The sequence below is a fragment of the Pongo abelii genome, chromosome 3 (assembly GCF_028885655.2).
Source record: "Pongo abelii isolate AG06213 chromosome 3, NHGRI_mPonAbe1-v2.0_pri, whole genome shotgun sequence".
NCBI lineage: Eukaryota > Metazoa > Chordata > Mammalia > Primates > Hominidae > Pongo > Pongo abelii.
Genome location: NC_071988.2, coordinates 174,193,959 through 174,220,316, shown reverse-complemented (window position 1 = coordinate 174,220,316; position 26,358 = coordinate 174,193,959). Strand labels below are relative to the sequence as shown.

Genomic DNA, 26,358 nt, shown 5'->3' with positions numbered 1-26,358 from the left:
GACTGAGTCCTGTCAACTATTCAGACCAAGCTTTATAAATAGCAATAAAAAATTAGAAATATTATAGACAATTTTGAAGGCATCTGAGGCAAACTTAAGGAATAATGTGATTCTTGAAATTCAAAACATTTGAACATAGTATTTCTATGTCTGAGTTTTTTAAAACATTAATAAAGTATCACAACCCTTTTTTAAAGAAAATTTAAACTTTACTTATGTCACTGAAGACCAGTCATAGGAGAAGTGGGACTTGTATGTTCTAAGGAAATATTTTAACATTATTTGTATATATTAACAACTTGCAGTTTTGTCATGGAGATTCTGTTATTTGGTTGCAATTAGCATTTCTGGGATAATAACAGGTGTTACGTAGGAGGGAGGAAACTTACTGTAAGAATAGCAAGTAGGTTTTGTGTACCTGTGATCTCTGGGAAGAAATGTAATTAATTGAATTGATGTTTGAAATATGCCAGATCATCATTCTTTGTACTAGAATCGATTATTAATAAGTATCTATCTTTGCTTTCACTTTGTTTTTTCCTTTTATCCTTTCTTTTTTTTTTTTTTTGGTAGTACCACTGGGCTTGTACCATGTTCAGCAACACCAACAACTTTTGGGGACCTCAGAGCAGCCAATGGCCAAGGGCAACAACGACGCCGAATTACATCTGTCCAGCCACCTACAGGCCTCCAGGAATGGCTAAAAATGTTTCAGGTGACATATCTAAACATAGTACTTGAAATGCCTCACTTAATTGCTGCAAAATAAGGGATTATTCATCCGTAAAAAAAGAAGGAAGCACTTTTACATAGTATACTGTGGATGAACTTTGAAATCATTCTGCCAAGTGAAAGAAGCCAGACACAAAAGGCCACATGTTGATTCTCTTTATATAAAATGTCCAGAATAGGCAAATCCATAGAGACAGAAAGTAGATTAATGGTTGCCTGACAGTGGGGGGAGGAGAAGGACTAACTGCCAATAGGTACAGATTTTCCTTTTGGGGTGATGGAAGTGTTCTGGAATTGGATAGTGGTGATGGTTGCACAGCAAGATGAATATACTGGGAAGCACTGAAGTATACACTTGAAAATGGTGAATGTTATGTGCTGTATATTTCAATTTAAAAATGCTGTTAAAAACAAGGGAACTCAATTTTTGAGTGTCATAATTGAGAAAGTCCAATACTTATTTGTGTAACTGTGCACTGAGATTTTTTTATTGCTTTTTAAATAATAAGATCTTCCTTCATCTTCTCCTTTGTTTGAATTTCTGGGTTGTCTAGTTTTCTAAACTGCATTGCTTGTAAGTTAGGCATTTAAGAGTAATTTAAGAACCATACTAGCTAGAGTTAATACAGCTTCTTTTCTTCAGTGCCATGCTTGTATATGGCTTACCATGCTTGAATCCTGATTACTATATTTTAATAGTATTTATATTCTTTGGACATGTACAGGGAAGATTGGTTACAACCACACCCTGAATATTATGAATTTTATAACCTAAGATATTGATATTACATTGATTTATCTCTTCTTCCAGTAAGATAATGTATATAAATCAAGTGTTTAGCAAAATACATGGCAAGGATTAAGTACTTACTCAATTATTTGTTGTAAATAATAAATAATATAAATTATGTAAAGTAAAGATATCTGATATTAGCCTCCATAGTAATGTAAAAAGAATATACTACCCTACCTCTGGCTGCATGAATGGTTAGGTATTTAATCAATGCATAAGGCAATAATCGTTGGTAAAGATGATACTTTACTTGACTTTCAGTGTTTCAGATTTTTAAGGTGTTCACTTTGTAAACCCTAATATTTTAAATACCTAGTTGGATATGAGATAAATGTGTCTTTTTTTTCTTCTGTAGGTAGAAAACTAACTTGGAGCAGTATTGCTTTTAAATGGATTTTTAAAATTGTTTTCTACCCTTCAGGTGATTTCTGCAAAACTAGGATAACCGTTTTTTGGTTGGTAACTGAAAGATTTAAGCCTTGCTCTCAACAGGGATTAGTTTTTCCCCTGGTTGAGACAAAAGTGTCTCAAGACATTTTTCATTTTTATAACTGAGGGGATGGGGCGCAGGACACTGCTGGTGGCATCTAGTAAGCAGAGGCAATACAAAGGACGATTTCCATGCCAAAGAATTGTCCAGCCCAAAATGTCAATGGTACTAAAGAATCTGGGTTAGAGGAATGAAAGTTAGATTTTATTGTTATTAAAATGTTATAAGCCACTGTAATTACAAAGTTTTTTTTAAGTTTTCATTTTCATAGTCATTTGTTGATTAAACTTACCTTTTCCCCAGGGATTATTCCTACCCTTCCTCCTGAGTTATTTTGCCTCTGGTTCATGATGGTTTGTAAAATGTTAATTAATTTTTATTTTTTCCTATGCACACCCTCAGAATTCTAAATTTTTAATTTTGTCCCATCCTTTTAAAAGGAAATGTATCCATCAATAAGAGGCAAAAATAAAACTCGGACACTTGTATAGCCTTAAAAAAATAATTTAAAGATTTTTATCATCTCTGATTAAGCCAGAGAAGTAGGAATATGGTTGTGTGTTGCCGTGCTAACACATGCATGTAGTGTGAACAGCATATATCATTCTAATTTCATATCACCTGATTTCACTGATTTCATATCATTTTTATAAGAAAATACCAACATGATTGAAAATTACACTATTAGCAATAGTTTTATCATCATTGTAGATAACCTCCAAAATGCTTATTTTATATGAAAAGGCTTATTTCTTTTCAGAAGGTAGTTCAGAGTAAGATTTACTTTTTCTGTGGTAGGGCTCATTTTTTCCAACGTTTTGGAATACCAGAATATTCTTTGCTTGCTATCTAGGATATTTCTCAATTTAAAGGGGACTCTCTAGTATTGATCTATAGGAAGAGGCATTTCAGCTTTATTTTAGTCAGGATATTTTAGAGAGTTCATTGTACACCGTTTGCTTGTTTAGCTAGCTCATGCTTTTTAAATAAAATGTCCAAATGTTACCGCATACTGTATTTCATCAAATCTGAGACACCATAGTTTTTTTAGATGCATTCCAATTTCAGAAATGTTAATGTGAAAAAAAAAAAAACTTTATTCAATAAGCTAAAGAATGTTAGACTAGCTTTTGGTCCTGTAAAAGGAGTAGGTGCAGTGAAGAAAACATGTTCTTAGTTAACAGGAATAGCATGTGGAATTACCCCTGCAGGTATAGTATTATATACATTTTTTTCAGATAAATATTCTGTAGCAAAGAAATCTGTAGCAACAAAAGGTCAACTAGACAGGTAGATCAGGACCTTCCTCTTTTGAGTACCATGTCTGTCTCTGACACACCCAGGGCCTCATTGTTGTACACTGCCCTTTATTTTCAGAGCTGGTCCCAGAGTAACTAGAAATGATTCACTTGCCTAAAGGCTTACAGTGCTTTAATGTCTAACTTGTAGAGAGATAATTTCATAATAAAGTGGGGAGTCATGAGTTGACCTATGTGAGAGAGTTGAGGGATAATTAAACTGGCATGATTTCTACAAATATGCTGTGGGGGCATTTCATGATGACTTTTCTGTTGCATAATAAGCAGTATGGGAGAGCTTGTCTCCTTACTGTTCTGCTATTGCTCCTAAGGCAGTGATACAGCATTGTTTTGGTCCAGTTCCATCTATTCTGACAAAGTACTCTGTATTCTGTTTATAAATTGAGTATGAACAAATGATATTCCATTTTGCATAAAAGAGGACTGAAACAGAATGCCACTGGAAAATAGAAGTGCAAATTAAAGACAAAAACCAAAAAAAATAGAAATTTTATACCATTTGAATTTTCAGTAACCATTGATCCACTTTGTATGGCAGTCAGATTGATGCTTCAGATTAATTTAGGGAAGCGAGTTGGTCATTTTTTTGGCTTGTTTATATCATTCAGGTGCTAATAAATGGTTTTTCACTGAAATTTTCAGACTAGGTAAAGACATTAATTACATGAACATTATTTTATATTGAAATTTGTATTCAGAAGCATCTTGAGAATAGCACAAATGACATAGAAGGACAAGTTCCTAGTTCAAATTTTGACATTGTCTCTTAAAAACAATTTCATTAATATATAACCATTCTTGCCTTTATTTTCACACTCTATAAAACACATAATATTAAAAAGTTGTCAAAGGGGAGAAAACATGTACATCTGCTTGAAGTTATACTTAGAAATATATTGGAGACTCAATAAATGTTAATTGCTTCCCTTGGTCAAGAAATAATCTTAGTGGACCTCAGAAATTTTCTCAGATCTAAAAAGGGACCGTTAACACTAGCTTCACAGTATTGCTATGAGGATCAAAGATAAAGTGGTATGGAAGAACTTTAACCTTACACAGATGTCATTAGCTTTACATTATTTTAATTAAAGCATATTGGAATTAAGCTATTTATGTACTTTGAAAAGATGTTATACTAAAAATATTTTAAAATGATAAGTATAAAATACATGTGTTTTGATATTAAAAATGGAGGAAAAACTTCTCCATTGAAAGATTTAATTAGGTTTCATGGGAACACTTAGAAGTTGTACATGTTCTCAAACCTACTTTATTTACATCTTATTCGCTAGTCAACAAAAGATTAAAAACTACAGGATAGTGCCAAAAATTGAATTTATTATTACTTTGAAATGTATTTGGGACACAGTGATTTAAAAACCTTGTTCTGTGTGAAAGACTTGAAGAAAGTCATGTATTTAGCTAGAGAAGACCAGGAGAGAATGTGATGTCTGTTTTTAATATTTTAACGATTTTTGTATAAAAGTAGGAAAAGACTCTTTCTTGGTTTCTTCAGAAAGTAAAACCTGAATCATGTTCTTTGAGTCAGATTTTGGCATTAAGTTAAACTTAGCAATTAGAACTGGCCCACAGTAGAATGGGAGATAAGAAGTTACTTGAATCCTGGAACTGTTCAAACAGACTGGATAACCATGTGCTAGAGGGGCTAGAGAAGTGAGTTGTTTACTACATGAAATTCAGATGCAGTACTACCCAAGGTCATAAAACAGTCTATCTAATTGGGACACTAAAGATCATCCAGACCAGTGGTTCCCAAATGCTGCTTTGTGAATCATCTACATCAACACTAGATGAGTTGCTTGTTTAAAAAATAAAATATCTTCAGCCACTGAATCAGACTATCTGCTGGCGGGTTTTAGAACTCAGTAATTCTTGCTATCCTTGATTTGCGTTTGGGAACCACTGGCCTGGACCAAGCCACTCACTGTGTAGGTGGGTTCTCTGAGACTCAGACTCGTTAAGAGACTTCCATGTTGTTCTACAGTGAGTTTCCTGGGGAAGCCCAGGCTCTTGATTGCAGTTTAGTGCTCCTTCTACTCTACTCTGCTACCTCTGTGCCCTAATTTACCTGAAATAAAAGACCACTTCCATGGGGAATTTTCAAATTTGCATTTGCAATTTTGTCCTTAAATTAAAATTTGCTTCTGAACCTGGAATATTTTTCCTCTCCCTTTGAATATGTTCCAACATGGCTACCATGAAAGGCCAAAGGAAGTACGTTTTTTTTTCTCTTTTCTGAGACAACCACTTTTCAAGTAGCAGTAAAATAATAATTAAAATAATTATCCAACACTCTGCTTTTGCAGATAAACTAAGGCCTGAAGACGTTAAATTGTAACCTAATTGTAATAACAGTATCTCCTAAAATTATTTCCTGATCCCCAATTCAGTTATCTCTCAACTATTCTTCGTTAATTGTTGTTGTAGGTTGTTACTTCATATACACATGCACGTGTGCGCACACACACACATACACACGTAGATAGTCATTAGCTGCAAGGTTTTCATGTTAATGTATATGTCCCTTGCTGCTAAATTGTGTATATACAAAATTTGAAACCACTCTTGGAGCCAGAATAAGCAAGCAAGTCCTAGTGATACCATCAAATATAAAGAATAGAAACACTCTCTAGAGATAGAGTTGAAATGATAGCATTAATCTAGAGAGAGTATTTCCTGATTCTTTTGGGATTCATTTATTTATTCAGTAAATATTTATTAAGCACCTTTTCTGTGCTAGGCCCTACTTGGGTGTGGTATGCAATAGTGAATAAAACAGATAAAAAACCCTTTTTCATGAAACCTGCATTCTAGTCAGAAGGGGATGAGGTGGATGAGTTTGGAACTGGTTGCAATTTTAGAGAGGTTGCTCAGGGAAGGAAGTAAGGAAGCAAGGCATGTGGGTATCTAGGGAAACAATGTTCCAAGGAACAGCAAGGAAAGATACTGTGAAGCTGAGTGTGCCTGGAGTGTTTACAGCACAGAAAGAGTGTGAATGGCAGAGCAGAATAAATAAAAGGAAAAGTAATGGGAAAGTAGTATGTTGTAGGCCAACCTAAGGACTGATTTCTACTTTGGGTGAAATGGAAAGCCATTAGAAGATTTTAAGAAGGTTTAAGACTTTCTAACAGTAGCACTGAGTAGTGTGGAGAATAGAATGAAGAGCCAAAGGTAGAAAGCTGGAAGACCACTTAGGGAGTTACAGGAATAATCTAGGTGACACATACTGGTAGCTCAATCCAGTGTAGTAATAGTCAGATTGTGGATATATTTTAAAGTTTAAGGCTGTGAGTTCATTTGGATCAAAACCATCTGAGGTGAAAGAGAGGGAGGAATCAGGAATGACCAAAGACTTCTTGGCCTAACTAGTAAAATAGAGTTTATTTTACTGAAATGAGGAAGACTGTGGAAGTACAGATTTGGAGAGAAAGATCATAGACATGTTAAGTTTCAATTACATATCCAAAAATAGATGTTGAAAAAGCAACAACATAATACAGGTCTGGAGTTCAGGAAGGACTCCAGGCTGGAGAGAGGAAAGCTGTTTTTATGGTCCAGATCTTTGTTTAGAATCACCAAAGAGATGTGATTTTAAACAATAGCTCAGTTGAATATGTGTGGTCAGTGGAAACAGTCTCATTTTCTATTGCTACTTGTCTTTATCAGTGGTATACTTTTTTTTTTTTTTTTTTTTTGAGATGGAGTTTCGCTCTGTCGGCTCACTTGCAAGCAAGCTCCTCCTCCCGGGTTCACGCCATTCTCCTACATCAGCCTCCCAAGTAGCTGGGACTACAGGCGCCCGCCACAACACCCGGCTTATTTTTTTTATATTTTTAGTAGAGATGGGGTTTCACCGTGTTAGCCAGGATGGTCTCGATCTCCTGACCTCATGATCTGCCCTCCTTGGCCTCCCAGAGTGCTGGGATTACAGGCATGAGCCACCGCGCCCGGCCTATCAGTGGTATACTTTTTAATAAGATAACACGAAGTAACGTCTGCTGAGTGTATAGATAATTTAAATTGAGACCTTTTAAATTGTCTTTGATTCTTATTAAAGATTCTTTAAAACAAAATAAAAATACATTGTTTCAAATATTGTTTAGAGTCTTAGATATGTTTTGTTATACAGGCATAATTTTTTTCCATGTACTTTTTCTTAAATATATGGAAATTTCTGACACAGTTTCAAATACTTAGCTAAGGTCTGAATTGGTTGTTTGTCATCTGTTCATCTGTCCTGTCTTCTTTAATTTCTACACCCTATCCTCCAAAAGCCTTGATAAAAGATATGTCTCATATATTAGCTTTTTTTTTTTTTTTTTTTGAGACAAAGCCTCGCTCTGTCACCTAGGCTGGAGTGCAGTGGTGTGATCATAGCTCATTGCAGATTTGACCTCCTGCTACAGCCACCTGAGTAGCTCGGACTACAGGCGCATTCCACCATGCCTGGCTGATTTCTAATTTTTTTGTAGAGACGGGGTCTCGTTATCTTGCCAGGCTGATCTCAAATTCCTGAGCTCCAGTGATCCTGCTGCCTCTGCCTCCCAAAACTGCTGAGATTACAGGCATGAGCCAACACACCTGGCCTAAGCTACATTTTAATCAAGTCAGCATAGTTACCATCACTCCAAATGAGCATGTCCTTGTATTAGTGTCCATGCATTGTCTATGATGTAGATGGAGAGGAATAGCATATTATCAAAACCCACCTCAAATCCTGTGAGGGATGTGAATCAATAAATTAATGAGTTTGTTCTATTGATACCAAATGGAGAGAGAAGAGTGGAGATTGATCACTATCAGTTATGTCAAAGAGGTAAGTTTTAAACCAGTGTTTGAAGTTATGTGAGAGAAACCAAACAAGATAATTAAACTTCAAATTAACTGCTTTTAATTAGTCATGTGTGTACATATACATGTTTATGAGTATTTTACATTTCTTTGTATAATAAATCCCCTGACCAAAAAAGATACAATGTAAGACTCAAGGTGAATGTTCTGGATACATGTATTTGTAGAAGCAAAAGGAAGGGACACAACTGGTTGGAACCTGTATTTCCTTAACATTAGGTGGTAAAATGGAATATACTATGGAAATAAATACCATTGAAATGTTTTATGGTATTGCCAATTTAATACATATTTTATGATAAGAAAGAAGAGAAGAAGTTCATTGTAGATTCCACAGGGGTAAATACTTTAAAAAGTATTCCAAATACAGCTCCTCATATCCTTAATATATCTGTTGTCAATTATTATACACTTCATGTCTTGGATCAAGTTTTGTTTGGACAAGAAATGGAATGGCAAAATCCAGATCTTTTTAGCTGAAAACCTCACCTATTCTCTATTCACCCACTTCCAAAGTGGACACAATAATTCTTAAAATGGTACTTAAATCAGTATAGATTTGCAGAAACAAAGGCCTGCTAAGAATGTTCTTTCATTTAAGTATTATGAGGTTAATTAAATGTGTGAAATTGTAACATTTTGAATTATTCACATGGCATTTTAGTTTTTCCTTTTAAGAACCATGGCTTTTCTGTGCAGGTGTTCTTCACTGGGATAATGTTTTAAGATAATCCCCTGATGTCATTTAAAGGAACTCTTATTTCTGAAGCATGATTGTGTGTTTTTGTGTTTTTATAGTGTATCTCTTTCTTACCCTCTTTTGGCCTTTGTTTATATTCTAATTTTACCACTATCAGCTACTATTTTCTATTGTTTATTGTTTTTATTGTTTATTCTATTTTCTATTGTGTATTTGTTTTCACATAACAAATCAAAGCCTGTTTAATTTGTGGAAGACAGTTGTCAAATGTGTAATATATCCAGTTACTAATTTTTCTCTGAATGATGCTGCTCGTCTCCTTTCAGATGAGTGCCTTATTAAAACCATCTAATTTTATGGTGCTTACTAGAAAGAATGTAGAGAAATTGTCAAAATTTTCTATTATTTACTCAGTAACCCAAAATGATGTTTCTGGAATAAAATTTTGGCTTCTCAGTTAGTGACTTGGTGGTAGATGAACATATAACTATTATAATAATGTAATGAAAAAATATTTTTCTGTCAAACATGATTTTTTTTAAACCTTTTACAAAATAAAAGTGGTTGGTAAGCGATGAAATTAAATGCCTTCTTCAATGCCTTGTGGAAAAAGTGTCACTATAAGGATCCACTTTTATACAATTCTACCCTGTTCAACTATGGTTGTGTGTAGATGTGAGTTTTCCTTTATAAGCCTGTAATTTGGGACATCTGTTAAAACAATAAAAATTTCTAATTCTCTTTGATAGAGCTGGAGTGGACCAGAGAAATTGCTTGCTTTAGATGAACTCATTGATAGTTGTGAACCAACACAAGTAAAACATATGATGCAAGTGATAGAACCCCAGTTTCAACGAGACTTCATTTCATTGCTCCCTAAAGAGGTAAAGATTATCAATTACATTCTTCATTGGGTGTTATTTGAATATATAACTCAACAGCTACCACCTTTAAACATTGTCATGCTAATTATGGTATTCAGTATTGTCAGTTTGACACTCTTATTTAGTGGTAAAGAGGGCTGTAAATTGATAAATTGCCATGACTTAATAATGTAATTGTCAGATTAAAGTATGCATGTGGGCTAAGTAACTCCTTTCCACTACTTGAATAAGTCATATATGTGAGAGTAACTATTGAGTTTCACTAATTTGATTATTTATTTACCAAGATTTTTTTGCCAAGTTATTTGAAGCCCAACCTTTAGTTATCTTGGTATATTCATGATAGTAGATTTTTTAAAATTCTGACCATATTAAAATAGCAATATTTTTTCTCTTATTTTATTGTATATCTTAAGTCCCATCAAGACCAATAGGTTTATGATTCTATGGAATTCTAGTTCTCTGGTACTTACATTGTGTAATTATTTTAAATACAAATATTATAATTTCACATGTATATTTTTCTAATCATTCTCCTCCCCATCTCCATTACACAAATACAGATTTCCCATACTAATTACATGCTAACAGCACTTCTTTGGGAATTATTTATGCCTATTTCTTTTTATATTTTTATGTAAGCTGAAACTATCATAGACTGATTATATGGGCATTTAACTATAAGGCATAGTTTAGATATAGTTCCTTTATTGATATTATAGACCTAGTAATTTTGTCAATGAACAGAAATAATATAACATTAAATAATCAGCATCACCATGATTTATATTTTCATAAGTAATATGTATATGCCACTAGTTATATGTCAGCTAAGAAGACAATATAAAATACTAATATACCATTTCAAATGATCCTGAAACTTCAAATTTGAACAGAAAAATCATTTTTTAAGATTATCATTCTAAATATCCTAATGGTGTTAAAGATAGTCCCAATTAAAATTGCACGTTGGATACGAATAAAATAGTTGTATCATATTTAATGCATGGAACGAAGCATAACTCCAGAGAAAAGCAAAGTGGAGAAAATCTCTTCCTGAAATGTGTTTTCTACTGAATGCTTTTTAAAAATGACTTTGGCCCAGAAGAAAATTTTTATTTTTGCTAGCTCATTCTAAAACTGAATCCTTTGAATAGATTTGGCTTATGAAAGTGACGTCAGCTCTCTTTGCTTCCAGAAGGGCATTAATAATGGGAAACACTTACATAAGTATTTGACTGAAAGTGATTTTATTGACCTTTGATATATTCTCTGTAGTTTACTTAGTGATATCCTCCGTATTTTAGAGGGTATCATTTTTGTTAAAATGCAGGCTTTCTCATAGTCTCATTTTTTCTCTTATTTCTAATAATGGTGAGGTTTTTGGTTTGTTTTGCTTTATTTGAATTTCCATAATAACTTCTTAACAGACAAAATGTTAAGATCAGAATATGAAAGTATTTTGAAAAATCTAAGAATTAAAAACAAATAATCAATAACCAGGGTAAATCCAATAAAGATTCTCTTGGTTTAAGTGTTCTTTTAAAGACTGCCTGGGGAAAAATAAGTGAAATTAGTTAGATAGGAGACTAAGGGAGAGCCTTGGTTTAGCATATCATCTCTGTTTCCCTCTTGTTTTCAACTACTAGGAAAAAAAATTCCTATTTTGAAAAATGCTTTATTGTCTAAGTGGATAAATAATGGTATAGAAAACATTATCTTCTCGGAAACAAAGTATTATTATTTAAAACATTATTACCTTCTTGTCAGGAAATGGACTTATTTTTCTTATAATTCCTTTGGACATATCTCAAAACTATTTACAAACATTTACTTATTAATCTCAAAAAGCTTGACAAAAGTGTCACTAATTTCACATGAGAGGCTTGTGATGAATAGCATTGTCTTTATAAGTGAATACCAAGAAAATCATAATCATATAGTAGATGATCTAGAGCAAAACTTGAAATTCTTAATAGAGGATTAGCCAACATTTCAAAATAATTTTTTTTCCTTGACTAGTTTAATCCACTGAAATACAGCAAGTCTGGGAAAATATTGGCTACCTTTTAAGTACAATGTGGTTGTCTTTTATATAGGTTATAGAGAAAAATAAAAAAAAGCAATTCTTACAGAGTTGGACAAGGAAAAGGTAATTATCTGAAATACGTTTCAATTCAACAGCTTTTCTCTGGCAGAAGTGATCTTTAGGAAGAAATACTAATCTGGGTTTTACCTTTAAAACAAATGAATAGAGAACTGCATTAACTGGACCATTTGATTTGGCTGTAAGAAACCCATAACTCCCTACCATAGTGGCTGGACGGACGGAGTCTCAGTCTGTTGCCCAGGCTGGGATGCAGTGGAATGATCATAGCTCACTGCAGCCTCAAACTCCTAGGCTCAAACGATTCTCCTACCTTAGCCTCTTGAGTAGCTAGGACTACAGGCATGTGCCACCACACTTGGGTAATTTTTTTGCGGGGTGGGGGTGGTGGGGGGGGGATGTCCCTTTTATGGGAGTACTAATTCCATTCATGAGGACTCCAACCTCATGACCTAATTATTTTCCAAACACCTCACTTCCTAATACCATCACATTGAGGGTTAGGATTTCAACAGGAATTTGAGGGAATATGGACATTCAGTCCATTTTAGAGCCCTACATGACAAAACCTTGCTTCCTTTGAGGGAACTGGTGTACTTCCTCCTCATAATACATAGTAAGAATCATGCAACTAATTGCTATTCTCTTTTTGGCTTGACAGTTTAATTCAAAACCTTGTAAGACATAACCTTGTTGACAGCATATTTGTGCTGTACTTTTTCTCTAGTTTAAACCTTCTTTTCTGATTTTTTAATTCATATTTTTTTGTTTTGCTTTGTGTATTTTCTGTATTGCTTAGATGTTTTGATGGAACTGGCTAGATGTAAATAAGCAAACATTTAATAAGTTGAAGTTCTTGGTTGAGTTAGTGTCTTCACTACTTTTAAGGAAAGTGTGCCAGTAACCTGTAGAGTTAGCACTTCAACTTTCTTTAGCGCCTTAGTATTTCTTCATATTTCTCTTTAATGCACTGGACTAGATGATCTCATAATCACAATGCTGGAAATTTTACTTGGTGATTTGGGGATGTACTTTTGAAATCTAAGCTGTTCTGGATTTGTTGTTTCCTAGTCTTTAAGATCCATTGACTATTTCTGTAAATTACCTGATTTCTACTTCAGTTAGATAACTAAAGCAAAGCAAAGCAAAGAATAGCCTTTTTCTGTTTTTAGATAAATATCTTGGTCATTAATTAGCATCTCTTTTGCACAAATATTTTTATGCCTGATAGCTTCTATATTAAATTACAGTTCCACATAGATTAGTAATGGTCACATCACATTACTGCTATACTGACACAAAGCGAACTTGCCTAGGCTTCGATTGATTGGTAATTCCCAAATTAAGTGGCTTTTGGAGTATCTGTTAAGTACAATATTGAGATTATATATGTGTGAGTATTGTTGAATATAGTTAGACCTTTTTATTTTAAATGACTCAGCTTCTCTGCATAATACTGGTCTTCTCTGATATACCAAAAGTAATTATTTCACAAAAAGTTTTTCATTATCATTCATCAGTAGTAGTATTAAACTGAATATTGGCTGGTTGGAGTATTTTGTATATTGAATATACTCAATAAATATGTAATTAATGATGAGTTGTTGTTGTTGTTGTTGAGACAGAATCTTGGTCTGTCGCCCGGGCTGGAGTGCAACGACGTGATCTTGGCTCACTGCAACCTCCACCTGCTGGGTTCAAGTGATTCTTATGCCTCAGCCTCCTGAGTAGCTGGGATTATAAGTGTGCACCACCACACCTGGCTAATTTTTGTATTTTTAGTAGAGGTGGGGTTTCACCATGTTGACCAAGCTGGTGTCGAACTCCTGGCCTCAAGTGATCCACCCACCTCGGCCTCCCAAAGTGCTGGTATTACAGGAGTGAGCCACCACACCCAGCCCATGATGAATTCCTTATATATGCAAAGTCATTGGGAAAGCATAATTTATATTATATAATTTACATTTAGCATCAAAAAATAATTAAAATTGTGCTTTTACTCCCTATATGACCCTTGACCCTTTAACGGATAATTTGTTTTAGTTCTTGTCATTTAGTTCATATGAAAACTGAACTTAATTGCTCTATTTAAATTGTTTTCCCTAGTATCATAATTTAAAATTTTATGTGATATATGAGGCTACTTGAATAATCAGAGGCTATAATTCCCCTTCTTTCTTTTTTTCTCTTTATTTTTCCTTTTTATTTATTTGAACTGACACACTGAAAAAAATTAATAATTTACAAGTATTATAAACAAAGTTTTTAAATCAGTGGTATACCAAAGATTTAGCTCAAATATACAACTCTTATGTGGCCCATCAAGAAGATCCTTATAAGTAATGTAAGGTAATCAGAACTCAATTACTTTTATATGTCTATGGAATGGTTTAATAATTGTACCCCTTTGTCATTTACAGTCAAGGATGTAAGTGTTTCAAAAGTTCATTATGATAATAAACACTTTGATTTGAAGACTGTTAATTATGATATATATCTATCAGAAATGATCTGAAGTCATACCACACAGAATATACACAAATCTCATTTCTTATCTGTCAGGCAAGCATTTAGGTCCTATCTTCAGTGAATTTACATTGTAGTAGGATAGAGAACAAAGTTAAACAACTAATAACATTTTTTAAAAAAATTGAGTTGAGGCTCACAGAGCAAAGGCAAGAGCAGAGACAGAGAGGTTTAATAAGTAGTCCTTGGAGAGGTAAAGAGTTAGTAGAGTGAAGTTCATAAAAACCATAAGGTGTGTGTGTGTTTTTTATCTGGTATATATTTGTTAGGACTGAAGTTACTGCCTTTCATAATTTTAGAAATCAGAATGCAGAATTATATTTATCAAGTATCTCATCCTGTGGAGAATAATTAACTTATTATATAATATATATATTTATTTAAATATGGGTATTATACTATGCATTTTTTTCTTAGTTGGCACTCTATGTGCTTTCATTCCTGGAACCCAAAGACCTGCTACAAGCGGCTCAGACATGCCGCTACTGGAGAATTTTGGCTGAAGACAACCTTCTCTGGAGAGAGAAATGCAAAGAAGAGGGTAAGGTTCAAAACTGCATAGAGAATATGTTTGTACTTTGAAAAGCAGAGTGATTCTGAAAACAAGTAGAAAAAATAAATATTCAGCTACTTATTATAAAATCCACAGATTATTCTACACATTCAAATGAGCCGAATCTTACAGCTAAATAACCCCTTTAACAGGCAATATAACTAATAGCAAATATATCTGATTTGCTTCCTATCACTAGTAGAATTAATAAACAATGAAAAAGTCAAGATGAGGATGATTTAAAGGAAACCCCGAAATTATATTTCCAATTAAATATCCAAATATTTAGTATTAATTCATTCTTTTCATAAATGTTTATTGAACAACTCCTATGAGCCAGACATTTCTTCAAGGTGGGGGATATAGCAGTGAACTGAAGTTCTCTTTCTGTCATGGAGCTTATGTTCTTGAAACCTGTTTTTTTCCTTAGTAGAGGAGTAGTTATCCTGTGTATTGGGAGAACCGTTTTTTTCTTTTTTTGTTTTTTCCAAGCAGACATCCAGAAAAATATTTTTGAAAAAATATAAAAATATTATGTGCCTCAGAAGCAGAATATTTTAGAAAGAATCATAGAGCATGATGTAGGTACTCTATAGGTGATTATTCCCTTCATGATAGTTATAGTCAAGTAGGAAGCATTGATGGTTAGTCCAGTTAATAAAGGTTTGAGGTAAAGATCCAGGGTACTTGGTTTCTCATCCTGCTTTTGACCTCTGTAGGGCTTGGATTAATCAGTGAGATCTTTATTCTTAAGTATTTGCATACATAAAGTGGGATTAATCTCTGCCTTCCCTTCTTCCATATAATCTTTTTTTAATGATCTTTTAAAAATTGTGATAACATGTATGTAATTTATCAGTTTAACCGTTTTTATATGTACAGCTCAGTGGCATTAAGTACATTCACATTGTTTTGCAACTATCACTACCATCTGTGTTCAGAACTTCATCATCTTCACGTGAAACTCCATGCCCCCTGTTATAACTCCCCGTTATTCCTCTCCACAGCCTCTGGCAACCACCCTTTTACTTTCTGTCTCTATGAGTTTGACTACTCTAGGTACCTCATATAAGTGAAATCATACAATATTTTTCCTTTTGTAATCAGCTTATTTCACTTAGCATAATGTCTTCAAGGTTCATCCATGTCATAGCATGTGTCAGAATTTCTTTTATTCCATTGTGTATATGTATCTAATGCTACATTTTGTTTACCCATCTTTCGATGGACCCTTGCATTGCTTGCACCTTTTAGTTACTGTGAATAATCCTACTATGAACATGGGTGTACAGATAACTGTTTGAGACTCTGCTTTTAATTGTTTTGGTTATTTATCCAGAAGTGGAATTGCTAGATCATATGTTAATTCTATGTTTGTTTTGGGGAACCACCAGACTATTTTCCACAGCAGCTGCACCATTTGCACAAGCATTCCAATTTCCTCACATCTTCGCCAACATATTTTAGAATCATTTTGAGAAAGAAATGAAATAGTGAATACAAAAATATGCCATATAGAATGTAAACTTTACATTATTGCTACATACTGTGATAACAGTATTAGAAATTGGACAATGTCTTGCATTTCAGTGGTTTTGAGCAGAGAGAAAGATGGAATACTTTATAAAATGTATAATTGTTATTATTGGTGAAGGCAATTTACTCTTGAACTGTAACATTTTAGGGATTGATGAACCACTGCACATCAAGAGAAGAAAAGTAATAAAACCAGGTTTCATACACAGTCCATGGAAAAGTGCATACATCAGACAGCACAGAATTGATACTAACTGGAGGCGAGGAGAACTCAAATCTCCTAAGGTAACTGAACTCTGCACAATGTAACAGAAACCGTTAAACAGTGTTAGTACCTAGTGTACTATTTCACTTGGCAAACTGTATAATTTGACACCCCTCTTCTGTAGAAAGAAAACCATATATTTTAAAATAACTGAAAGTATTACTGACAATATTCTTTTATTGCTAATTTCTCTAATCTGACAACTAATTGTGCTTGAATAAAAGATAAGTTAAATTGAGTATCTTTTTATCTTACACAAATGAAAATCTCTCAATATCCTGTTGAATTTTACTGTGTCATACACATTCTACCTAAGAATTTGCTGCCTCCTCTGATCACATACTCCAAACATGATTTTTTGAGGAGTGTCTGTGTTTTGGATTTGGTGGCTTTTGTGTGTCTTATTTTTATAAATTGAAGCATAATTCTGGTTTTCTGTCTAATAACATTTCAAATATATAAAGAATGGTAAAAACACTTGAAATTATTGGGCATATTTTTACAACTGGAAGAAAACAATTTGGGGAGACATTGTTATACTAATATGTATATATTATGATTTTTTTTGTTTTAAGAATGCTAATAATTGTTACTCTGTGGTTAATAGATGCTTATTTTGTTCTTGTGTGTCAAAGTTGTAAAAATTAGAGGCATATTCTTCTGGTTTGAACAGATGGAATAGATTATTGTCAAATACGTTGGTGTTTGAACCATCTTTATGAGGTCTTGATGCAGTAAAACTTTAATAGTTGATGTTTTGAGTATAAATAATAGACTATGGAAACAAGAAAATATTTAATTCTGAATTCGTCAGCCAGGAAAAATAATGCTTTATATTTTATATAAATTTTAATTCTAGAGATAGACTACAAATTACTGTTCCTGTTTATGCCTTCTATTTTCTCTTCACCAGTATTTTAAAGAACATAATTTAATTAACATATTTCTAATCTGCACATCTTTCTTATAGGTGCTGAAAGGACATGATGATCATGTGATCACATGCTTACAGTTTTGTGGTAACCGAATAGTTAGTGGTTCTGATGACAACACTTTAAAAGTTTGGTCAGCAGTCACGGGCAAAGTAAGTTTACTCTTCCTACACTTCACAAAGTCATAATTTTGTGTATATCATTGCAAGTAGCAACTGGAAAAAAGAAAACAATAATTCGTTTTTGATTCTCAGTTATTTGGATAGCAAATATCAGAGCTCGTAACTTAGCTTTTTTCCCCATATTTATGAAAGTCAATGGCATGAGGATAGTGATGCTTCTCATGATAAAGGTTTCATTAAATTTTTTTCATTTACATAATTTATCTATCTTTGTGACAGATATTTTAACATTTTCAAGGGTGCTTTTATCTTTTTCTTGGCTCAATTTTTCCCCACTTTTATTTGCTATCTAAGTTATACCTCATTACTTTGTAATGTTTTTCAAAAGCATGGTTGAGGGATATTTATTTTTCCTTATAAACTGCTTTGTTGATAACCTACCTATAGTTTAGAACTTAATAAATCATGTTAATTTATACTTATCTCAAACCCTTGTGAGATGAGAGTGGACTAGGCATTTAAATGTTAAGTTTGAAGAAAAAAGTAGCCCAAGCAATCAGCTTGACTGTGTACCATATCATACCTTAATGATTCTCTAGTGAATATTTATTTTTATCTGTCCAGTAGAGAATATTTTCATGAATTAAGTAATTGCCACCTAAAAAATAACAGAAGAGAGTATGAAAACAAAAAAAATCCATGTCTTTTAAAATGTCTTTTACCATGTTGCTTCTTGGCAGGTATCTTATAAATATTCCAAGTCAGATGTTAAAATTTTTTAAAGCAGCTTTATATTTCCATAGTGTAATATTAGTTTGGGATTTATTTCAGGGCTTTAATGTCTGTCTTTACTTGTCTAGAAGTAGCTTCACTGGCTCCTAACTACTGCCCTGGGGCAGATTCAGATGAAATGTGGTATGTAGCCACACCCAATACTGTTGGCATACTTTCATTGAATCTATTCCCATGGAAGAAACCCAGTTGCAATTTCAGTATTATTTCATCAAAGAGGCCAGGCCAGAGCTATCATAACTGCTTTCATATCGTGTTTCCTTTTTATTATGTCATGTTTTATATCATATGTTTGCTTTCTACATACTTGTTCCTCAATTGCTTGTGCTTATATAAATTTATAATGCTATTGAATAAACAAAACAATAAATAGTGATGGGATCATTTTATATGGATGTAATATTTTCTGAAGAGCCAAACAAATTGAATAAGTAACTTTACTCCAAATTTTAATGAGCTATTAAATTTTATTTAAATCGCTTTTCCTTTCTACCCAAAAGTAATCATCTTAAGTGTTTTTCCAGTGTCTGAGAACATTAGTGGGACATACAGGTGGAGTATGGTCATCACAAATGAGAGACAACATCATCATTAGTGGATCTACAGATCGGACTCTCAAAGTGTGGAATGCAGAGACTGGAGAATGTATACACACCTTATATGGGCATACTTCCACTGTGCGTTGTATGCATCTTCATGAAAAAAGGTAAGGGAAAATCTTATCATGGTTGGGACTTCTTCCTCTATTATTTGTGAATTTGGGCCCTTTCTGTGTAGAGTTACTGAAATAGTGACAGTGTGCTCTTAAATTAGGTTTAATTATTAAACTTCAGATGTTTCTATTCTAGGAAAGCCATAGCGTTTTGTCTTAAAATTGGGGATTGTCTGTAAATTTCCTTTCTCATTTGCTAGTGTTGTCGGCTTCCTCTTTGAAACTCTCTACTCTCTAATCTCTAATCCTTTTTATTGTTCTGTATCTTTGATGACTCATCATATTCAAGTGGAAATCATGTTTTCTCTCTCTTTTTTTGGTATTCTTATTTCTGCAAGTGGGACAGATTCAGGCTTCAAGCGTCTGAGCCTTTTTAAATTACCTACCCACCTTACACCCACCCTATCTCTAAGTCTAGGCAAAAGCTGAGGCCTGTGGGTAATTTGTTCTCTCATTCTGAACTATTGTCACAGCTTTCTAACTTGGTCATCTTATGTTTTATACAGCTGACATACAGTCCTTTTATAATTATGATAGTGTCACTGCCCAGTTCTTAAGTCTTTTTGAGCCTACTGTTGACTAACGAATTAAGGAAGAAATCCTTGATCCAGTTTTCAAAATGGTTTCTGCCAAACTGGACTTTTTGACTTTTTCTTCTCAGTGCCTTTGCTGTTGCTTTTATCTCCTCCTGTAAAGCCCTCCTATTAAAATCCTATCTATTATCTTCATCGTACCCCTGTTAAACAAGCATGATTTCTACCTCATTTGTCAAAAAAGGTCTCTCTGAAAGGTCCTTACATTGAATCCATGGCAGTCTTTACCTTTAATTCTGTCTATAGCATCTTCTTTATTAAGAATGATTACATTAAGCAGATTTCACACTAGATTTGTAATATCTGAAAAGGAGTACCTTTTCAATTGTCATTTACCTCTACTTTGAACAGTGTGCTATACTGTTAAAATTTGGGAGATGAGCATCAAGAGACCTTGTATTCCAGTTTCCATTATGTTCTCTCAACATTATGTTCTCAATCAAAGGGTTCTCTCAACCCTTTCATTATCTACTTTTTTAAAATATGGAAACTGTGGTATTTCTTTATCTCTTCAGAATGACATAAGGATACCTGAGTGTTCAGCTTTGTTTTGTAATCCAAAAATGATTACAGTATTTGCATATTGCTCTGGTTTTCAGAAGAGTATAGCACTAATGTTGAACCAAATGTTTAAGGGATAGCCATTGTTTTTAAAGATGTACATATCTTTTAAAATTTTTATCTCTTAATATTTTTATAGCCTACTGCATATTTATAAATCTAATCATTAAAAGCATAAGCAGCCTGTGTTTGAGGACATGTCTAAAACTGGTTAATTTTTACTGGAATGTATAGTGTAAACACAAATCTGCAGCTGTTTAAATTCCAAATTCTGACTTGTTTTGTTGTATAAACTTTATTGAATTTTTTACCTAATCACAAGGGAATATATGCATTCATAATTGAAATTTTGGAAAATGGCAAAGAACATAAAGAAAATTTAAATTCTTTAAACTACTACCACCTAGAGTTCTCCCATTAACATTTTATACATAAGCCCACATTAACATTTTATTTCTAAAATCAAAATCTTATTGTATATATTTAGAGGCAGCTTCTGCTGCTTTTTAAAAAATACAGTACAGTGGTTTTCAAACTCAGTCCCACAGAACCTTAAGGTGCTGAACTAAGGTCCACAGGTCAGGGAACCAAGCATGCAGCATTCTAGGCTTCCCAACTTCCCATTCCCTTATTATGTTTATATACCAAGGTTTTACCTAGGACTTCTTTTGAAAACAGTTGTTGCTGTGTAAAAAAAAAAAAAAAAAAGCTAAAAAACCTTGACTAAATCTACCATGTTTTCTCATATTATTAAAAATTCTAAACGTGGGTTTTTTTGTTTTGTTTTGTTTTTCTATTTCTCCTTCTGCAGAGTTGTTAGCGGTTCTCGAGATGCCACTCTTAGGGTTTGGGATATTGAGACAGGCCAGTGTTTACATGTTTTGATGGGTCATGTTGCAGCAGTCCGCTGTGTTCAATATGATGGCAGGAGGGTTGTTAGTGGAGCATATGATTTTATGGTAAAGGTGTGGGATCCAGAGACTGAAACCTGTCTACACACGTTGCAGGGGCATACTAATAGAGTCTATTCATTACAGGTAAGATCTCTTATCTCTCCCTTAAATGCTCTCCTGATGAATCATAAGGTTGTTTTACTCAGATAATCACTGTCAAATTGCTGATCCAGTACAGTCCAAAAAAGATTAATCAGATTATTCTGTGCTGTTTTTATATACGTTAAAATTGGCATGAAGAAAGTGTAAATTTCAAAATTATTTAAATGCTTTCGATTTTCTGTGATCTATTTTTCCTCTAAATACAAATATTTGTTTTGCAACCTGACACTTTGGGGCTCTAAGTTTTGCTATGTTAATTAATGGTTAAATAGTCTCATAGGAGAGTAACCTGGATTTTAAGAAACTCCTTTGCAGAAGATTAATATGGCCAAAAGCTGCCCCTTTGCTTTGATAGCTGAAAGTTGATGGACCATGTAATTGTGATTCCATCCCCATTCAAAGTGGAAATAGATCCTTTTTGCATAAAGCACTCTACTGTCCCAGGCCCACTGATTTGTAGTCATAAAGAAGTAAAGTTGACTAAACTGATTTCTTTTTTTTGGTTTATATTTCAAGCCCATATCCTTGAAAACATTGCCATATTTTGACATCATTAACTAGATGAACAGGAAGTTTAGAATATGAATCTTGTTTTATTTCCAGAAAGGCAACATTTTCAGTGTAAAAATATTTCCTATAGCTTATATAGTTTATTTACCAGTTATTGCCCATTAATGTTCAGCAAATTAATACATAATCTTAGTACTGTCAATTCTGTTCTTAGGATATTTGTTTCTTTATCGAAGGGATATTGTCCATGTCATGAAATATTGACAGTATGATAAAAATGTTTGCTAAATTAGAAAAGGTGATGAATTTGGAGGAAGGGGAATTGGCTGCACCTGTTTGTGATATGTTCAGAAGCTTAATGAATATAATATTCTAATTTAAATAAACCATTTGATTGAGAAAAGAGGTAGCCACATTATTATATAGAAATGATAGACTGTTATTGACTTTTGGTGTAGCTGGGAAGCTGGAGAAGAGGTAGTATGTAGTTTGCTTTTGATATCAAAATGCCATCTCTTCTGATTCCAGATACAATTATCTTTTGGCACATTTCCTAATTAGCATTAGGTTCTTATAAATGAAATTTTATTTTACACACAGTTTTTAATGGAACTTACTTTTGAACATTACGAAAGTTATCTCTAGCCCTTTTGATGCCTTAGGTGTTGATAAGCATTCCATTAATCATAAGCTATGTCAGTCTCAGCTTCCTAGTGGGAAGTAAAACTCAAATAGCAGTTCTTTCAGTCATCCATGATATATAGCTAGGTGGGGCCAGATTATTTGAAAATTAACATATTGTTCATTTTAGGTGCTTTGTTTTCATTTTAAATTGTTTCTGCATCTACTTTGAAGCTGCTTGACATAAAGATGAGCCTTTCTGATAGAAGTGTGTGAGAAGATAACATTGTAGAGTTGCTTGATAGCATGCACTTTATCCTCATTGCCACTTTATCTTAGTACCTCATTTTGTTCCTGGCATTACCTGTTTCCCATCCTCTTCCCCTTTCCTACTAGGATTAAGGTCAGTAATTGATAGGGAGAGTATCCATACTTCTATTCTAATAAACTGTGTCTTTTGTAGTTTGATGGTATCCATGTGGTGAGTGGATCTCTTGATACATCAATCCGTGTTTGGGATGTGGAGACAGGGAATTGCATTCACACGTTAACAGGGCACCAGTCGTTAACAAGTGGAATGGAACTCAAAGACAATATTCTTGTCTCTGGGAATGCAGATTCTACAGTTAAAATCTGGGATATCAAAACAGGACAGTGTTTACAAACATTGCAAGGTAAGTATTAGTTACCTTTCATTTTGTTCATTAAAAATGAGTTCATTATTCAAGAGAAATATGGAGCTTTAGCATCACAAAAAGAGTCAACCTCATACAGAATGGTTACTTCAGAAAAGTTTATGAATATTTTCACCCTGACTTACAGAACTAGTCTACTCTTGAGGAAATGTTTTAAACTGTGTTTTTAATATGTAATATAAAATTGTTTAATCACTTCCTGCATGTTCAATTGACTCTACTTAACCTTTAAGAACAGTGAGAAGAAAGATCTTGGCTATATCATAGAAGCAACATACTCATTATATTTTTTGATTGACCATTGCATTTTGAATTTGTAGTCCAATTTTAAAGGGCTGCCTTATTGAAAAAAACAAAAGCATCCTTGATAGAAAATTTCTTTGGCCTCTGCTTAGTCACGTGCTTAACTGGAATGGAGAGGAATAATAGTGCCTACTAAAATAGAGAAAGAAACAAGTGAAAATCACTAATATTAGATGAGGTACAGCAGTGCCTCATGATTAACTTTTTCTATTTGTTATAGCCCTTAGAAAGTGTTTTTTTCGGTGCGGCCATCTGATATGCAACATTGTAGCTTTTTACTCATTGGTTTTGTCTCTCCTCAGAGTTTTGGAATAGTGACCATTCAGCTTTGAGTGGTTCATAGTGGTGGGGTAATAGATCTCTTAGTGCTCATTTGTCCATCAGCAGAAGGTACGAAGTTGCACTATCTGCATCCTCACCAAGGAATGCTGTCGTTCACACAGCCAGAAAATAAGATATTTGTCTGGTAGCTAACCAAGCTTCTTGGAAGACAGACCTCTTGAAAGTTAATGTTTCAGTTACAAATCACTACCAGATTTTCTTACATCCATGCTGATCCTAAAATACTGAGGACATGGGTTTCTAAATATGTATCATTTCAAATGTTGCATTTATTGTATGTTCTAAAGTAGAAGTCTACAAATTATAATGTAACTAACCCATAGCCATTATTTCTAACCAGTAATTAAATTCTTTTGGTTTTTGTCTAGGTCCCAACAAGCATCAGAGTGCTGTGACCTGTTTACAGTTCAACAAGAACTTTGTAATTACCAGCTCAGATGATGGAACTGTAAAACTATGGGACTTGAAAACGGGTGAATTTATTCGAAACCTAGTCACATTGGAGAGTGGGGGGAGTGGGGGAGTTGTGTGGCGGATCAGAGCCTCAAACACAAAGCTGGTGTGTGCAGTTGGGAGTCGGAATGGGACTGAAGAAACCAAGCTGCTGGTGCTGGACTTTGATGTGGACATGAAGTGAAGAGCAGAAAAGATGAATTTGTCCAATTGTGTAGACGATATACTCCCTGCCCTTCCCCCTGCAAAAAGAAAAAAAGAAAAGAAAAAGAAAAAAAATCCCTTGTTCTCAGTGGTGCAGGATGTTGGCTTGGGGCAACAGACTGAAAAGACCTACAGACTAAGAAGGAAAAGAAGAAGAGATGACAAACCATAACTGACAAGAGAGGCGTCTGCTGTCTCATCACATAAAAGGCTTCACTTTTGACTGAGGGCAGCTTTGCAAAATGAGACTTTCTAAATCAAACCAGGTGCAATTATTTCTTTATTTTCTTCTCCAGTGGTCATTGGGCAGTGTTAATGCTGAAACATCATTACAGATTCTGCTAGCCTGTTCTTTTACCACTGACAACTAGACACCTAGAAAGGAACTGCAATAACATCAAAACAAGTACTGGTTGACTTTCTAATTAGAGAGCATCTGCAACAAAAAGTCATTTTTCTGGAGTGGAAAAGCTTAAAAAAATTACTGTGAATTGTTTTTGTACAGTTATCATGAAAAGCTTTTTTTTTTTTTTTTTTTTTTTTTTTTTGCCAACCATTGCCAATGTCAATCAATCACAGTATTAGCCTCTGTTAATCTATTTACTGTTGCTTCCATATACATTCTTCAATGCATATGTTGCTCAAAGGTGGCAAGTTGTCCTGGGTTCTGTGAGTCCTGAGATGGATTTAATTCTTGATGCTGGTGCTAGAAGTAGGTCTTCAAATATGGGATTGTTGTCCCACCCCTGTACTGTACTCCCAGTGGCCAAACTTATTTATGCTGCTAAATGAAAGAAAGAAAAAAAGCAAATTATTTTTTTTTATTTTTTTTCTGCTGTGACGTTTTAGTCCCAGACTGAATTCCAAATTTGCTCTAGTTTGGTTATGGAAAAAAGACTTTTTGCCACTGAAACTTGAGCCATCTGTGCCTCTAAGAGGCTGAGAATGGAAGAGTTTCAGATAATAAAGAGTGAAGTTTGCCTGCAAGTAAAGAATTGAGAGTGTGTGCAAAGCTTATTTTCTTTTATCTGGGCAAAAATTAAAACACATTCCTTGGAACAGAGCTATTACTTGCCTGTTCTGTGGAGAAACTTTTCTTTTTGAGGGCTGTGGTGAATGGACGAACGTACATCGTAAAACTGACAAAATATTTTAAAAATATATAAAACACAAAATTAAAATAAAGTTGCTGGTCAGTCTTAGTGTTTTACAGTATTTGGGAAAACAACTGTTACAGTTTTATTGCTCTGAGTAACTGACAAAGCAGAAACTATTCAGTTTTTGTAGTAAAGGCGTCACATGCAAACAAACAAAATGAATGAAAAAGTCAAATGGTTTGCCTCATTCTCCAAGAGCCACAACTCAAGCTGAACTGTGAAAGTGGTTTAACACTGTATCCTAGGCGATCTTTTTTTCCTCCTTCCGTTTATTTTTTTGTTTGTTTTATTTATAGTCTGATTTAAAACAATCAGATTCAAGTTGGTTAATTTTAGTTATGTAACAACCTGACATGATGGAGGAAAACAACCTTTAAAGGGATTGTGTCTATGGTTTGATTCACTTAGAAATTTTATTTTCTTATAACTTAAGTGCAATAAAATGTGTTTTTTCATGTTAGTATGCCTGTTTCTTCCACTGAAGTAATAATCCTTCATTATAAATATTTAGTATTTGTCTATAATATTT

The 26,358-nt window shown here is 33.8% G+C and overlaps 1 protein-coding gene across 1 annotated transcript in view; it reads left to right on the top strand.

The window, feature by feature from the left end:
- The window catches only part of FBXW7 (F-box and WD repeat domain containing 7), a gene marked incomplete at its 5' end in the record, with an annotated part of 30,520 nt that extends 5,059 nt beyond the window's left edge, over window positions 1-25,461 (top strand). The window contains 9 exon segments of the mRNA NM_001133157.1: window positions 574-715; window positions 9,656-9,790; window positions 14,841-14,964; window positions 16,661-16,797; window positions 17,748-17,861; window positions 19,148-19,329; window positions 21,301-21,526; window positions 23,139-23,349; window positions 24,384-25,461. Of these exon segments, the coding sequence (NP_001126629.1) occupies window positions 574-715; window positions 9,656-9,790; window positions 14,841-14,964; window positions 16,661-16,797; window positions 17,748-17,861; window positions 19,148-19,329; window positions 21,301-21,526; window positions 23,139-23,349; window positions 24,384-24,652 (1,540 nt within the window). The 3' untranslated portion in view covers window positions 24,653-25,461.
- Window positions 25,462-26,358: the final 897 nt, after the last annotated feature.